The sequence below is a fragment of the Sus scrofa genome, chromosome 1 (assembly GCF_000003025.6).
Source record: "Sus scrofa isolate TJ Tabasco breed Duroc chromosome 1, Sscrofa11.1, whole genome shotgun sequence".
Lineage (NCBI taxonomy): Eukaryota > Metazoa > Chordata > Mammalia > Artiodactyla > Suidae > Sus > Sus scrofa.
The window spans coordinates 166,161,310-166,178,738 of NC_010443.5; the positions used below are offsets into that span (position 1 = coordinate 166,161,310).

The 17,429-nt window shown below is 40.0% G+C and overlaps 1 protein-coding gene across 1 annotated transcript; it reads left to right on the forward strand.

The window, feature by feature from the left end:
• On the forward strand, window positions 239-16,777 carry FEM1B (fem-1 homolog B). Its single transcript, XM_003121751.4, has 2 exons — window positions 239-2,177; window positions 10,571-16,777. The coding sequence occupies exons 1-2, from the start codon at window positions 1,930-1,932 to the stop codon at window positions 12,204-12,206; spliced, it is 1,884 nt and encodes a 627-aa protein (XP_003121799.1). The 5' UTR covers window positions 239-1,929; the 3' UTR covers window positions 12,207-16,777.

Here is a 17,429-nt window from a genome sequence, read left to right on the forward strand (position 1 = left end):
TGGCTCAGATCCCAAGTTGCTGTGGCTGTGGTGTAGACCAGCAGCTACAGCTCTGATTTGACCTCTGGCCTGGGAACTTCCATATGCCCCCGGGTGCCGCCATTAAAAACAAACAAACAAAAAACCTCCTCAAATGTCCCCACCACACTTGAGGAGATTTTAAACACTTTTATGGGTTATTGGGCCCTAACATGACTTGCACCCAGCAGATTTCATCTCCTATTACTTCTATAGCTCACTCTGCAGTGGCCACCCTGACCCTCGTTTCTGAACCCACCAAGACTGTTCCTCCTCAGATTTGTAACAGATATTCCTTCTGCCTAGAATACCCCCAGCTCCCCTCACCTGTGGGAGGTCTCTGAGCACCCTAGCTAAATTAGCTCCGCCCTTCACCCACCCCCCACTCTGTTTCTTTTGCTTCCTAGCAAATGCTAATGATATGAACTCAACCAGTCTTGTCTATTATTTACTTGTTTATTGTCGGTTTTCCCTTCAACAACAGTCCCTGAAGGGGCACTGTGTCTCTGTGGCCTATCACCCAACCCCTAGTGCCAAGCCGCGCCTGGAACAAAGTAGATCTCTAATATTCGTTGGATAAATGATCTTTTCAAATCCTAAGAATCTTGAGAGGTCTGGGAGAAACCCGGAGTTTCTGTCAGGCTCAGGATTGGAGTCCTGTCTGTCTGAGCACAGCCCTCGCCTTCCTTCCCAGGGTATCTCGCCTCTTTCCACAGTTCCCTATCTCCCCCCACCTTTCTCACACACTCAATCCTCCTTTCCAGAGCAGACATGCTGACTTCTAGTCTCTTTTCAGGGCTTGGTGCCGGTCCTCCAAGCCCTCCCACATTTCGGGGGCTCAGAGTCGCCACCCTGTTCCTAAAATGGACCCTGCCGGCTGCGCGAATCCCCCTCCCTGGGCCCCCAATCAGGGGCTGTGAGGGGTCCCACAAGGTCTGTGGTAAAACGGAGAGCGCCTCCCTAGCCCACCGGTAGTAACGGTTCGGCGCCCTCTGTCCCACTCACTGGCCAAGTACCTCCAGGGCCTAGTGGGGGTGAGTTGGAAGCTCCAGGAGTCAAGGGCAATGAGGACATTCAGGGCCGAAATGGGTTTGGGCCACCTTCGCGCAGCAGAACCTTTCTTCATCGGGTCTGGTTTGCCGGCCGGTCGGCTTTGTAAGAGACACCCCACTTAATCGTCCCCCGCTCGCACCCTCCCCCTCCCGTCCTTATCTGCGGAGGCCCGCCTTCCTCCCGGTTCCGAGCCCAGGGGCTGCTGCCGCCCGAGCGTTCAGCCTCGCTCCGGGGGTCTCGCCAGGCGCGGACTTCCAGGCCATCATCAGCGTCTAGCGCTTCTGAGCTCCAGTGGGCTAGGGCCTGCGGGATTCCTCCAGCTGGGGAGGACGGAGAGCGGAGGCAGAAGCAGTTTCAGGCCTTAGGCCCGGCGGTCCGGGTTGGGTGAGACGCTGCCATCATTCGCCATCTGGGGCACGCGCGGGCCTCTTGGGACCTCGCTGGCGACCCGTAGCTCGGGCACGCGCCTGTCGCAGCCCGCAGGAAGGAGGGGTCCGGCCTGAGGCCCGGGGCGGCGGCCGCCATGGAGATCCCCTCGGCCCGGGGCCGGCGCCTAGGGCTTTGGGGGCGGCCCTGACAGCCCTCCTCAGTGCCCGGGCTGAATCGCGGACGTGCCCCTGGCGGCATTGGGCCACCTCTGCGTCTCCACCCTCCACCGGCCGCACTGCTGCCTGGGTGCGGCGGCGGCGGCGGCGGCGGCGGCGGCGGCGGCGGCGGCGGCGGCGGCGGCGGCGGCGGCGGCGCCCTGTTGAATGGGCTGTGAGGGCCCAGGTTTGAAGCGCTGGCGAACGCGGCCTCCGGGGGCGCAAGGCAGCAGCAGCGGTGGCGACCAAACGGGTATTGGAGTTGGCGGCGGCCATGGAGGGCCTGGCTGGCTATGTATACAAGGCGGCCAGCGAGGGCAAGGTGCTGACTCTGGCCGCCTTGCTTCTCAACCGGTCTGAAAGCGACATCCGCTATCTGCTTGGCTATGTCAGCCAGCAGGGAGGGCAGCGCTCCACGCCCCTCATCATCGCGGCTCGCAATGGACACGCAAAAGTGGTGCGCTTGCTGTTAGAACATTACCGGGTGCAGACTCAGCAGACTGGCACCGTCCGCTTCGACGGGTAGGTATATTCTAGTCCCAGCCTCGTCTCTATCGCGCTCGGACCCATGACTCATGGGTCCTCCGCTCCCTCTCTCTTTCTTCATGGAGGTAGCACTTCTCCCATTTTGTACCTCCTGACCTGCCCCATTAATGCCCACTTCGTCTTCTAAGGCTAGTACTCCATCCCATGTTTTGCTGCTCATCCTCATTGGCCCCTACCCATTATTCCCTCCATAGGTAACTAGCCACACCCTCTGTCTTGATACCTAATAGGCATTCTGTATTCCTTACTAGATGGTCTGTGAACAAGCAGTATGGGGGAAGTTGCTGCCCTTTCAGGTTTTCCCATTATCAGTACCGGGGTTGAAACCGAGGTCAGAAATTAACGAGGTCATCAGCTAACATTGAAGACCTCTGTGGAATTATTTGGTCACCCAATTTTTACTCCTTTGAGTGTCCGATAAAGTCCTTAGCGGGTTGCGGAAGCTTCATGTCAAAATACGCCTCTAGAACTAGCATCACCATCAGCTCTTGAGGGATTGTCATGCAGCCAGACATCCCAAGACATGATTCTGATTCTCACATTGCTGGGGGTAGATATGTTGGCTTTGAAAATGGCACTGGACCTGGTGTAGGAGGAATGATGCCGTTGTTTCATAGGTGTTATCTTGTGATGTTGTGGGGAAGCTTGATAATTTACTGTTATTCCAGGTGGGAGGGGGGTTCAAAAATTCATATTGTTACAGTTAAAACTTGCCTTTTAGGTTTAATTGTACATATTTTGGGGCATGATAATGTTGAGTACAGAATTGTCAGGTTTGACATTATCTTTTCTGTGCTGGATGATTGTAACCTGTTTTACAGATTACAACTGCATGAAAATTTTGCTTCATTGATTGCATTTGTTTTTGTTGACTTGTGGCAGGATATAAGCTATTCTAGGATTTTTCTTCTTTTGAGGTAGATGTGGTCCAAACATAAAATATATATTTTTAATTTTGGTGATTGAAAACTGTTTGGTTAAAACCTGATTAAAAAAATAATTCTTCTTGAAGATGACTACGGCATTGTTGGATTGTGATTGATCCTTTTTGTAGGTTAAAATAATAAGAGTTTTTCTTCTGTTTTAGATGAGAGGGAAATAGTTCAGAGTATTACATTTTACTGAAATGATAGCCCCTGGGTGGTGGTTAATCTCTGGTACCACCTTTCCAGACATTAAGGAGATGGTCTTTTTCATGTTAACCAGAGATGGCAACCTGATTCTTGTTTGTTTTTCCTTACTGCTTCTGTGTTCTTTCTGTAACTCCCTGCATTCCCACAGCCTTTACTATACCCAGAGGAGTGAAGCAGAATGACCCCTGAACTTCCAGCACCATTCCCATTGTATAGGCACAAGCATCCATTGAAATATGAATCTGCAGTAAGAGCTGCTTGGGAACACGACTGCTAAGGAGCTTGCTGAGTCCTGTTCTGATGAGGGGAGAATAGTGGCAAGAAAAAATAGTTTCCTAAAACATTTGGAAAGGCTTTGCTTTCCTTTCTTAACCATCAAAGGGAAAGGTATTTTGTGGTGGCAATTGAAGAGAACCTGAAATGACTAGAAATGTAGCATTGAGCAGGTATATTGGTTTACCTTGCCCAGTATTCTGCACTGGGCAGTGAAATTGGGAGGTTCAATAAGCAAACGTATTTTGAACACCTACCATGTGCCACATTCCATGGTAGGGATTAGGTATGCAGAGATGAATAACACACTGTTCTTACTGCGGAGGAAGACAGTCTGGTGAGGGAGGGGGGTGAGAAATGGATGAAATGAGTAATTGCAGATGGCATGTCATTCAGGATTACAGAAATCTTTTGGACTCCGAACGGAAGTGGACAGGAAGAGGAGGTGCTCAGCTTCACCTGGGAGAATCAGGGAAGACTTCACAGCTGAGGTGATGCGTGAGCTCAGTCTTAAAAGGATAGTGGAAAGTGGAGAAGAGGGGCAGCAGTAGGGTGTATTTGTAATGACAAGTGTTTCAGTGCAATTGCAGGGAGGGATTCAAGCCCTTGAATTAAGAAAGAGATTGCGAGAGACTGTAGTGAGCTAGAGGCCAGATTTTGATGATCTTTGTGTAAAATATCAAGTCAGACTGATGAGACTGTAATTGCAAACATTTTTATCATTTGAGATTTTGTCTAAGCCTTCTTCAGTCTTTTGTTTATAGATTTTTGCAATTATGAATTTATTAGCCGCTTTGTCAAAGGAGTTTAGTTTTTTGTTTCTGTTTTGTAATTTATTAAATGCCTGTGATGGCCTAGCCCTGTGCCACTCAAATACTATGGATATAGTAAAAAGATATAGAAAAAATGTAAAGTTTCTACTTTCGAGGAGCTTACAAATTAATTAACAGAGAAGAAGAATTGAAATTTATGGCCACCTTTCTTCCCACTCACACCACTCTGTGAGGTAATTTTGCAGTTTGTTCCAGTTATTTAGGCATTTCAGAAATAGATGTGGAGAGTGTTATTTGCAAATGTCATGATTTCACTTTACATTCATTCTAGACACTGTGAAAATGTTAGTCTGAGTGAGGTGTTAATAATGTGAAGCTCACTCACTCCTTGGGGACTGGAATTTTAGAGGTACTTAGCCAAACCCCTTTCTTTAGATTCCATTGGTACCTGAGACCCATGGCCAGATAGGGATAAAAAGGTTCTCTGTGTGCTAGGTGCATTAGTGTTTTCTAATTTTCAGTAATTTATGTACCATCTTCACGCTTTTTTTGCCAAATTGTGTACCATCTTGCTCTTTGCCTAATATTAAAAAAAAGAGGACTCATTTGTTAGCTTGATCCTAAGCTACAGTATCTGTGTAATTGTGGGTTTGATATGGCACACTGTGTGTGTATATGTGTTTAAGAGAGAGAGACACACAGAGACATTAAAAGCAATAACTTATTTTTTAAAGTCTATATTCTGCCTAAAAACTTCTGTAATACCTTAGAAAACTAAAGTGGATTTCTAATAGAGCCTCAAGGGGAAGGGACCACCCACCTAGATTAAGCCTCATGCTGATATTTGAGTCCTTGTCATATCTTTAGGATAATATTTGAGATTATTTTATTTATGGCTAACTGTGTAAAGACTAAAATTGACATAGATGAATGGATAAGAAGAGTCACATAAAAGGGAATGAAAGCAGAACCTTTAAATGGAGAATGGGAAGCTTTAAAAATGTTAGAGAAATGGAACAGAACAAAGGGGAGGTGTCATGTGACCATGGAATGTTGTGCTGGCTAGAGTTCTAAGGGTCTGATTGCTCTGTGTCAGGGTTTGTTGGGAATTCTTCACTCTTGTGTGAGAAGAGGTTTGCTGACATGGATGCAAAGGAGAGCAGGACCTCTGGGAATTCTGAGGATTTTCTTGAGCGGTCCCAAAGTCAGTTCTAGTACTAATACTTTTAGTAAATGTCCAGGTAGAGGAAAGGCATAGGGGCACAGCATCATTTGAAAAGCTATTTCCAGTATATATTTCAAGGAAGTACATATGATCTAATAAATGACTTTAGAGACTTTGATTAAAGGGCTGGTCATTTACATTTTATGAATTATTTCCATTTAAAATGCTTGAACCAGACATTTTTATTTCAGATTGAACCAGGAAATAGATGAGTTTAGTTTTGTGATCAGAAATGTTATCTTTCATTGGGAGACGTTTCCATCATCTGATGCATACATTTTGTTTAGAAAGGTGAATATCAGATTAAAGTTTCTTGATTTTTAAGGTGAAATACCTAATAGAGAATTTGCATTGTGATTTTTAAACTGAGTCTAGAAAGGTCATTGTTTTATAGTGCTTCCCCCATAGGCATTAAGTAAATATTGCATTAATTCAATTATATTTTTATTTATTTTATCTTCATTTTTTGTTATAAATGTGTTTGATATTTTGTTTTGCGACAGTATTTGGCTATTTTAGCTGTATTTTATGGATGGAAATGTCATAGATGTTAGGATTATAAATTCCTTTAATCTTTTTAATGTTTTTGTTTGGATATAGAAATTTAAAAATCACTAAGGCTAATGTATATGAAGGACGAGTCATTTTATAACACATTTTACAGTGAATATTTTTATCATAAACTGTTGAAAATTTAATTGCCTCAATAAAAATAGATAATTGAAACTTTTTTAGGCTCCTGTCACATTACTGTAGGGAAAATGGACATTATTAGATTATACCAGGAAAAGTATGAAATGATTATTAAAAAAACAAGTGAAGTATATACTTCTAATTTAATTTTTACTCTTATGTCATTAATTCTGGTAAATGAGGCCAGAAAAAACTTTAATCATTTTTTGCTCTTTTCTCCCCCATCTTGAAATGGGGGTCCTATTTATCTTGTATAGTTATTGCAAGAGTTAAAGATAATGTATGTGAATGTCTATTTTAATGTAACATTTCTTCAGTCTTTATTTAGTTTAGGTTCATGTACCTGGTATGTAACAATTTTATATTTTTAAAGAGTATAAGGAAATATTGTAACTATGTAAATGTAACTGTATATTAATTCCATAATGATTTCTTAATAGATTATATTAATAAGCAGTTTGAAAAAAAGCTTTTTTTTTTTTGTTTGTTTGCTCTTTAGGGTTGTACCTGTGGTGTATGGAAGTTCCCAGGCTAGGGGTCAAATTGGAGCTACACCTGTGGACCTACACCACAGCCACAGTAACTCGGGATCCAAGCTGGTCCACTACCTACATGACAGCTCACGGCAATGCGGATCCTTAAACCACTGAATGAGGCCAGGGATTGAACCTGCATCCTCATGATACTAATCGGATTCATTTCCACTGTGTGGCAGTGGGAACTCCCTGAAAAAAAGCTTTTTAAATTGAAACATGTTTGAGCAATGACATACTGTTTCTTTGCATATGATGCATTATGTAGTTTTCAAAGTACTTTTGTATTTTTTGAACACAAAAGTATTTGTATTTGAATAGGCTCATGTAAGCCTTTTAGTTATATATCTGTAAAATGGGCATAATATCTATTTTAGGATTATTGGGAGAAGATTATGAGAATTAAATGAGATATACTGCATATTAAGCATGTAACACAGTGCTTAGCATATTGAAAGTATTTATTAGCTATCTGTATTTATCTAAACTTTTTTTTTTTTTTTTTTTTTTTTGCCATGCCCCAAGCCACAGCAGTGACAACACTGGATCCTTAACCCACTGGGCTACCAGGGAACTCCTTAACCTTTTTCTTTAAATGGATTTGTGTCTCTTTTGTTTTTGTTTTTCAATTATGTAAATTAACTTTAATTAAATTGGATATAGAAATATGTATTTTTAATTAGTTAAGGTCACATCTAATAAAGTGCATAAATCTTAAGTGTACAGTGTTAAAAAATATTAATAGTTTACATCCATGTAATCACCTTCTAGATTAATATGCAGAATATTTATGTCACTGTGAAAGTTTCCCTTGTGCCCTTTCTCAGTCAGTTCTCCGCCACCAAAAGTAATGATTATTTTGACTTTTATCACCATAGATTAGTTTTGCTTGTATTTGAACTTTCTATCAATGGAGTCATGTAGGGTACTCTTTTCTGTCTCACTTCTTTTTGCTTAACATAGTATCTATGAGCTTCATCCATGGAATCACATGTATCAGTGGTTTATTATTTTTATGCTTTGTAGTATTCCATTACATGAATATATGGCAGTTTATTTATCCTGTTGGTCGTTTCTAGTGTTAGACTATAATGAACTAAGTTGCTATGAATGAACATTTTTGTATATGTCTTCTGGCGGACATTTGCATTTATTTCTCTTTGGTATATACATCAAGGGGCGGAACTGCTGGGTCATAACGTTAGTGTACGTTTAACTTTAGTTATTATCAGTCAACCTCCAAAGTGGTTGAACCAAATTACATTCCCACTCTATCAATGAGAGTTTGAGTTGCTCTACATCCTGGCCAATACTTTATATTGTCATCTCAGTGTTATTATTTCAGCTATTCTACTGAATGTATATTGGGAACTCCTGGTTTTAATTTGTATTTCCCTGGTAATTATCTTGAACATCTTTTCATATGTTTATTGGTTATTTCAGTATCTACTTTTGAAGTATACTTGTTCAGTCTTTTCACCCATTTTTTAATTGGGATGTTTGCCTTTTTAGACATTTGTCAAATATATCTATTGCAAATGTCTTCTCCCAGTGAGTGGAATGCCTGTTTGCTTTCTTCACACTGTCTATTGATGAAAAGAGGGTTTTTTTGTTTTTTTGTTTTTTGGTCTTCTTAGGGCCACGCCTGCAGCATATGGAGGTTCCCAGGCTAGGGGTTGAATCAGAGCTGTAGCAGCCCGCCTATGTCACAGCAACTCAGGATCCCAGCTGCATCTGCAACCTGTACCATAGCTCATGGCAGTGCTGGATCCTTAACCCACTGGGCAAGATCAGGAATTGAATCTTATGGATACTAGTCGGATTTGTTACTGCTGAGCCATGATGGAAACTCTGAAGTTTTAAATTTTAATGAAGTCTAATCAGGTTTTTTCTTTTATGGCTAGTGCTTTTTTTTTTTTTTTTTGCATTATGTTTGAGAAATCATCAACCACAAGATCATGAAGGTTTTCTTTTCTTTTTTTTCCTGCTTTTTAGGGCCACACCTGTGGCATATGGAGGTTCCCAGGCTAGGGGGCCAATCGGAACTACAGCTGCCGGCCTATACCACAGGCACAGCAACCACAGATCTGAGCCACCTCTGCAGCCTACACCACAGCTCATGTCAATGCCAGATCCTTAACCCACTGAGAGAGGCCAGGGATTGAACCCGAAACCTCATGGTTCCCAGTCGGATTCATTTCTGCTGAGCCACGATGGCAACTCCTCCATTTTCTTTTTTAAAGAAGGTTTTTATTATTTTGCTTTCCACATTATAGGTTTATGCCACTTCTCAAATATTTGTGCATAGAGTCAAGGTTAATTTTTTTCCAAGCAGGTATCTAGTTGCTGCTTCCTCACTATTTATTAAAAAGACTGCACTTTCTACCTGTACTTTAAAAAGTTTTTATTGAAGTATATTTGATTTGCAGTGTTGTATTAATTTCTGCTGTACAGCAAAGCAATTCATTCACACACACACACACACACACATATATATATATATGCATTCTTTTTAAGTATCTCTTCCATTATGATTTATTATAAGACATTAAATACAGTTCTCTGTGCTGCACAGTAGGATCTTATTGTTTATCCCCTCCATGTATTATAGCTTCTATCTGTTAACCTCAACCTTCCACTCCATTCCTCCCCACCCTTGGCAACCACAAGTCTGTTCTCCTTATCCATGAGTCTGTTTCTCTTTTGTAGATAGGTTCATTTGTGTCATATTATAGATTACACATATAAGTAATAACATATGATATTTGTCTTTCTCTTTCTGACTACCTTAACTTAGTATAATACTCTCTAGGTCCATCCATGTTGTTGCAGGTGGCATTTTTCATGGCTGAGTAGTATTCCATTCCAGTAGTATACCCAGTGAGTGAGGCCGGGGATCAAACCAAACTCATGTGGTCATGGATACTAGTCAGGTTTGTTACCACTGAGCCACTATGGGAACACCCAAATTTATTTTAAGTCATGACTTCCATTACAGTGAAAAGCACAGATCTTTTGTGTGAGGTTTGATAAGTTTTTTTCCCTAAATATTCATCCATGTAGTCACTACACAGATCAAAATATAGGACATTTCTAGTTGCTTTAAGCCTTTTCAGAGTCAATCCTATACTCTCCCCCATAGGTAACCCAATAGGTAGTTGTTACCGTGAATGTTACCTATAAGATTTTTCACCATTATTTGGAACCGAAGAAGTAATTGCTTGAATGTTTATAAAGTGGGTCTTTTATTTTCAGCAGAAGTGATAGATGGTGCTGTTAATCGGGGTTATCTGCCTGAATGCTTTTCTTCCCAAAACAGTGTCTAACACAGTGTTATTGCAGAGATTGGGGTGGCTTTCTTGCTAATGTATTAGAGAAACTATGGTACCTAGAGGGTGCTGGGAAGGAAGAACATGCTGTGCTCCTAGGAGCCAGCGAATCCGCATACATCTCCTCTTTGTTTTCTGAAATTTATTTGCTTTTGCTAGTAGAAAGTCAGTTATTCTTCCTTTCTTTAGGTTTTTATACTTTAGTAGTAATAGCTAACGTTTACTGTGCTCGTACAAGTACTATGCAAAGTGCTTTACTTAAATTACCTGATTTTATTTTCACCCAAGCTAATGTTTTACTAGTGTTTCTGTAGATTGAGGTTTCGGTCAGAAAATAAATGAATACATCCTTTAAATTTGTGTTAGGGCAGGTGACCTCCATTTTCTAACTGTGTTCTCTTCATGAACAGGTATGTCATTGACGGCGCCACTGCTCTTTGGTGTGCAGCAGGAGCAGGACATTTTGAAGTTGTTAAGCTTCTAGTCAGTCATGGAGCCAATGTGAACCATACCACAGTAACTAACTCGACCCCCCTGCGGGCAGCATGCTTTGATGGTAGATTGGACATTGTGAAATACTTGGTTGAAAATAATGCCAACATCAGCATTGCCAACAAATATGACAACACCTGCCTAATGATTGCAGCATATAAGGGACACACTGACGTGGTCAGATACCTTTTAGAACAACGTGCTGATCCGAATGCTAAAGCACATTGTGGAGCTACAGCGTTGCACTTTGCAGCTGAAGCTGGGCACATAGATATTGTGAAAGAGCTGATAAAATGGCGTGCTGCTATAGTAGTGAATGGCCATGGGATGACGCCATTAAAAGTAGCAGCTGAAAGCTGTAAAGCTGATGTCGTCGAACTGTTGCTCTCTCATGCTGACTGTGACCGGAGGAGTCGGATTGAAGCTTTGGAGCTCTTGGGTGCCTCCTTTGCAAATGACCGTGAGAACTATGACATCATGAAGACATACCACTATTTATATTTAGCTATGCTGGAGAGGTTTCAAGATGGTGATAACATTCTAGAGAAAGAGGTTCTTCCACCAATTCATGCTTATGGGAATAGAACTGAATGTAGAAATCCTCAGGAACTGGAATCCATTCGGCAAGACAGAGATGCTCTTCATATGGAAGGCCTCATAGTTCGGGAACGGATTTTAGGTGCCGACAACATTGATGTTTCCCATCCTATCATTTACAGGGGAGCTGTTTATGCAGATAACATGGAATTCGAACAGTGCATCAAGTTGTGGCTTCATGCCCTGCACCTCAGACAGAAAGGTAACAGGAATACCCATAAGGATCTTCTTCGATTTGCCCAAGTGTTTTCACAGATGATACATTTGAATGAAACCGTGAAGGCCCCAGACATAGAATGTGTTTTGAGATGCAGTGTTTTGGAAATAGAGCAAAGTATGAACAGAGTAAAAAATATTCCAGATGCTGATGTCCACAATGCGATGGACAATTATGAATGTAATCTCTATACCTTTCTGTATTTGGTGTGCATCTCCACCAAAACCCAGTGCAGTGAAGAAGATCAGTGCAAAATTAACAAGCAGATCTACAACCTGATTCACCTCGATCCCAGAACTCGTGAAGGTTTCACCTTGCTGCATCTAGCTGTTAACTCAAACACCCCTGTTGATGATTTCCACACCAATGACGTCTGCAGCTTTCCAAACGCGCTTGTCACGAAGCTCCTGCTGGACTGTGGTGCTGAGGTGAATGCTGTGGACAATGAAGGGAACAGTGCCCTTCACATTATCGTTCAGTACAACAGGCCCATCAGTGACTTTTTGACCTTGCACTCTATCATCATTAGTCTAGTTGAAGCTGGCGCTCACACCGACATGACAAATAAGCAGAATAAGACTCCACTAGACAAAAGTACAACTGGGGTGTCAGAAATACTACTTAAAACTCAAATGAAGATGAGTCTCAAGTGCCTGGCTGCCCGGGCAGTTCGGGCTAATGACATTAACTACCAAGACCAGATCCCCAGAACTCTTGAAGAGTTTGTTGGATTTCATTAAGTGACTGGATATGTAAAATCGTTTAATGTGGTGCTAAAAAGTAAAGGACTTTAATCACAGACAATAGAATTATGTGTTCATAAATTCTACTTTTCTTTCCACTACTCTTCCTCCCTACCCAGCCTTCCTTAGTTTTGTATGTGGTCTTCTTGCCTCATATGGTAATTGATTTCAAATATACTTTAAACAAAGCCACATTGTTTAGGTGTAACTATAATTTAATGTGTTTGGATATTGGTCACTTAACTTTTTTTTTTGAGGAATGGATATAAAATATTTTGTTTATGTAACAAAGGACATTTATGATTTGAAGTTGATAATGTTTTGTTTTTTTTTTTTTTAAAAACTGCCTACAAAAGTATTTCTGTTAAGCCTGTGTCAGCATGTTATCCTTTGCAGCAGTTCTGAGGATTTCATGAAGAAAAGCAACTAAAAGTAATAGATTATCCAGATGTTCTGCACATGCCAAACTGCTATAGGTAGTTTTCACTCTTCCATTATTTATGTGAAGTGATAACAACACATTAGAACATCAGGAGGGTTTTAAAAAGTATAGCTGCAGATTAATCTGAAAAAATGTGCTCACTTAATAATAGTTACAAATTTATAAAGTTAAATCCATTGAAATTGTTGAATTATGCTGGGTGATACATACAAAATAGTAGTATTCTTAAAGCAACTTTTCAGAGACTATTAATGGACTATTTGCTTTTAGGCTTGGATTCTAAAATTTGTGGAAATCTCAGTTTTAATGTAATTAATCTAAATTGTAACAGCCTGCATTTGAGTCAGCTCACAGACATGTAAAAATTATGAATGCTTTGTTTTCTTATGAAACAAGTAGTTATACATTCTATTTTTGTCCCCTTTGCCCTTTCCTCCTATGTGGTATCTTTTAAAATTGGAAACTACTTTTCCAGAGGGCATTATTTGTGCCTCCCTAAGATGGTGTTTATGACAGATGAAGAGGAACTGGATATTTTTAATGTTTTCACTTCAGTCTGTGATAATAAGTAGAAAAACCACTAGTGTGGTATAGGAAGTTCAATGTTTTTGATGATGAAAATAATTCCCAATGACATTTTGAAAGATACTTCTGTTTGAGGGCAGCACATTTTGCAACCACAAAATGTTACTTTTTCTGACAGGCTATATGGAGGTCTTAATGTTTTTTGGTTTATTTTTAATGGCAACACTTTAACTGTCAGACTAAAAGAATATTCCGTGATTATCTTTTAAGCATCACAGAAATTCAAGTAAAGGTACACAGCTATTTCTATTGATGTTAAAAATGATAAATAAAATTAGCTATATCTGTATTTTTCTCTCTAGTGCCAAATGAATGCCTTAGCTACTCATAGTGCATGGTACTGTAAGTGAACACCTGCAGCTTTTTTTCTTTAATGAAAAGCACTATAAAGATGTAACAACATCAGATATAAACAAACAAAACTTGTAAAGTTTCAGTTAACATTTTATGTATGGCTATTGCTTTGTGAAGTGTAAGAAAAAGTTTGCAGTTGGACAGTATAGAACATAATGACCAAGCCAAAATCAGCACCTAGGGCCTTAAATAAAATAGAGAAACCCCATGAAATGAAATACTTTGAAGGGTGGGAGGGAATGGATGGAGGGACTTTAAAAACTTCTCCCCCCAAGAATGCAAGATACTTTTACTGTTGTAGTTATACTCTGCGTGTCTTCTTGCCTTAGGAGTGTTTTGATGGTGAGTTCTGTCATGGTAATATATTTGTGTTTCTAACCTGAGATTTTTACAAGGAAGGTTTTTTGGATGGTTTGAGTCAGACCTAAGTTGAAAATTACTGGCCTTGATTCTTGGCAACTCTCATGATCTGAAAGAGGAAATGCACATTTTCCAGGTGAGTGAATCACACCTTTTTCACAGCTCAGATCAGATCTTGTATTTTTTAGACTTCAAGGCCTGCTTTTTTGACAGTCTGAGGAATGGCTATGATACTTGGTATTTACATGGTTCCATTCTTAATGTATATTCTTTTTAAACATAATATCAAAACTTAAAATATCAGATTATGTTGCATGTTTTAAAAACCATTTCATCTCTTTGGCTACCCAGGACCAGAACTATTTTAGATATTTATAAAATGAGGATAATGATTATCTGTACATATTCAGACATCAAAACTTAATGACACAGTTTTTGAGACAGGAAGACTGAATGCTGGAGAGATTAAAACTGCTGATTAAAATGCTGACAGAGTTGGAGAAAGAATTTGAAGACAGTGGAATAGACTATGAACTCTGCTAATGAATGGTAACTGACATTTTTTTTAAAAAAACTATAGTATAGCAGTACATTGTACACTATATTGCTAAGGATCTAATTTTGTCTTGTAAAATAAATCCAAATATGTATTGTGAAACACCTGTATAAAACCATTCTTGAAACAAGTGATCTACATGCCTGTTTTTTTGTTTGTTTGTTTGTTTGTTTTTTGGTAGAATTATTTTAAGATATGTTTAGCCAAACCCTTCCAAACTTATTTTGTTTTGTTTTTAAGGAAAATAGGTAAGCAAGGTGATAGTTGTGTATCTCATCTCTGAGAGCACTAGGCTATTGCCACTTTCTAGCCACTTTTGTCATTTTTATATTTATTATTAGTAGAATTATGCTTTGGATAAGTCTTCCTTGATAACATTACAGATTCAGTCAAAACTTCTTGGTCTTGCTCAGTAATTGTCATATAAATTTGGTTGAACTAGAGGCCTGGGTGGATGAATGCCTGGGCAAACCATGTGAAATCTGGGTGGGTTTTGTACTTCAGAGTTGGTAAAATTGAACTCTTGAGTTTAGGTAAGGAATGGGCATCAAATCCATCCCTTCAACTGCTAAAGAAGGGGAAGTTTTTTGACCTAAGAATTTGGACACTTTAGTTTTCAGTCTACCTTGGATTGCTCTAGTAGGCCACGGTCTAAGTACCTTCAGGTTCTGTGCTGTGGGACCTTCAGACAAACAAACCAAAAGGCAAGCTTTGGTCTTGCTTCTGGGAAGGGTTTTATTTCATTACACGAATAGTTGATTCATAACTGGTAATTATGAGAAACTTAGGTATGATAGCACTGGTTGAAGTAAAATATAATTTGTGGGCAGCAGCTCCATAAGTATCAACTCTGTATTTGGCAAGTGTTTTTGAAAATCAAAATCCCAAGGGAACAATATCCTGTTATAGGTCTCCTCAGTTGAGGCAGCTACTTTAGGGATAAGGCCACTTTGGATTATTCAAGCAGAAGCATTTCTTATTTGGGGAGTGGGGCGGGGTAAGGATTGAGTTGTTGGACTTTGGATTACAGTTTGCTGGTTTTAGAAGCAGCCAGTGATTGAACAGAGAGTGGATGGGTAAAAGTTTAAAGGACCTGTTTTTATGGTAGACTTTTCTGTAAAAATCTTAAATGTTCCTTTTCAGGCTAGCCAGATATATCAATGTACAGATGACTACTCCATTTTCCTGACTATACTATAACATTAAAATGAGTTAAAACCAAACTCTGCGTTTTGCTCTATGAAAAGTTATTAGTCCATAAGATTTTAAGCTGTGTGTTCACTCCTACTCTGAAAATGCACAGCCCTGCTCTGGATACCTTTTTGGAAAGTAGAGGGCTCCTAATGTGTATGGCACATTGCTGGGCTTTCTCATACATTCCTGGCAGACTTGCCCAAATCCTCAGATGGGCTGGGTTGTACAGTATCTTTTCCCCCAAATGTGGGATCTGAAATAAATACTACATGGATAGTGGTGATAGATATATTAATTTTTAAAGCTATAAAGTAAATGTGGTCTTTAGTCCTAGGTTTGTGGTGTGTTCATTTGTGTTAACGTGTAGGGAAGGGACACTGACTCGATGGTTATGGGGAGTGTTATCTTGATTATGTGCAGGGGTGCGAATTGCTCAATTATTAACAGCTTTTCATTTAGGGGTGAGTCATGTGATGAGTGGCCTAATCAGAAAAATGAAGGAATGAAGATGCAAGCTTTGCCAAGTGATCACGTGAACAAGGTTTTGTATCTTTTTAAAATCAGGTGTTGTAAAATTTGTGCATGGCCTTTTTTGTTGTTGTTGCTTAGTAATTGATAGGGGAGAAAAAAATGAGGGGGACAAAAAAAAAAAAAACCCCTCGGCTTTGCTAACCAATCTTTTCAGAGATACATGGCTGAGGAGTAAAATCTGACTGGCGTAACGTGTTGAAAGATCCTCTATAATATTCACCCTATCCTGCAATCTTCCATATAGAGGACATACATTGTTGTATTCTAGTAATTCACTGTGATTTATAACAAACCAGTGATGTCATTCTATTGTGCACTTTTGTCAAACCATTTATGTGACTTTAATAAACATAGTAAACTTGCTGACTGCAACCAGAGGTCTGTTAGTGATTTATATATTGCATGACATTTTCTATTTGAGTTTGACTATTTTTAATTTCATGATAACTGACAGTCCTAATAGCCCAGCTAATTTGAAACTAACAATATTGCTGTGTAAAAGGAAAAATTGGTGTTTGTGTTCAGTAAATGTTTGGAAAAAAAAACTACCTTGAAGTGTGTGTCTTTATTGTTCAGTGTGCTTTAGTTGAGATGATCTTCTGTTGAATTCATTTTTAAAAAGTTGTCAAGGTTATATATACATGTGCCTGGGGAAAAAATTCAGACAGTAAAGAAAACTTCAAATATATATATATATGTGTGTTTTTTTTTTAAAGTTTCCTTTTCTTGTCTCCCACCTGGACTCTTGAGAGGGCACTCACTAGTTTTTTGAGTAGCTTCCCAGGATTTTTGTGTGTGTATATGTACTTTTTTTCTTTTCGTTTTTTAAAAAATGCAAATAGACTTTTACCTTTCCTACACAATTCTGCATCTTGTCTTTTTCATTTAATGTATCTTGGATTTTTTGTTTCATTGTGGTATGTATTGATTTTTTTTGTTTTTTAGGGCCGCACTCACAGCATGTTGGAGGTTCCCAGGCTAGGGGTTTAATTGGAGCTGTAACTGCCGACTTACGCCAGAGCCACAGCAACCCCAGATCCGAGCCGTGTCTGCGACTTACACCCCAGCTCACAGCAATGCCGGATCCTTAACCCACTGAGCAAGGCCAGGGCTCTAACCCGCATCCTCATGGATACTGGTTGGGTTCTTTACTGTGGAGCCACGACGGGAACTACCTGTATAGATTTTTTAAAGAAAC

Coding starts and splice junctions, on each gene's coding strand:
- FEM1B (XM_003121751.4), top strand. CDS start 1,930: ATGGAGGGCCTGGCTGGCTATGTATACAAGGCGGCCAGCGAGGGCAAG. Junction 2,178..10,570: donor GGCACCGTCCGCTTCGACGG/GTAGGTATATTC, acceptor CTTCATGAACAG/GTATGTCATTGACGGCGCCA.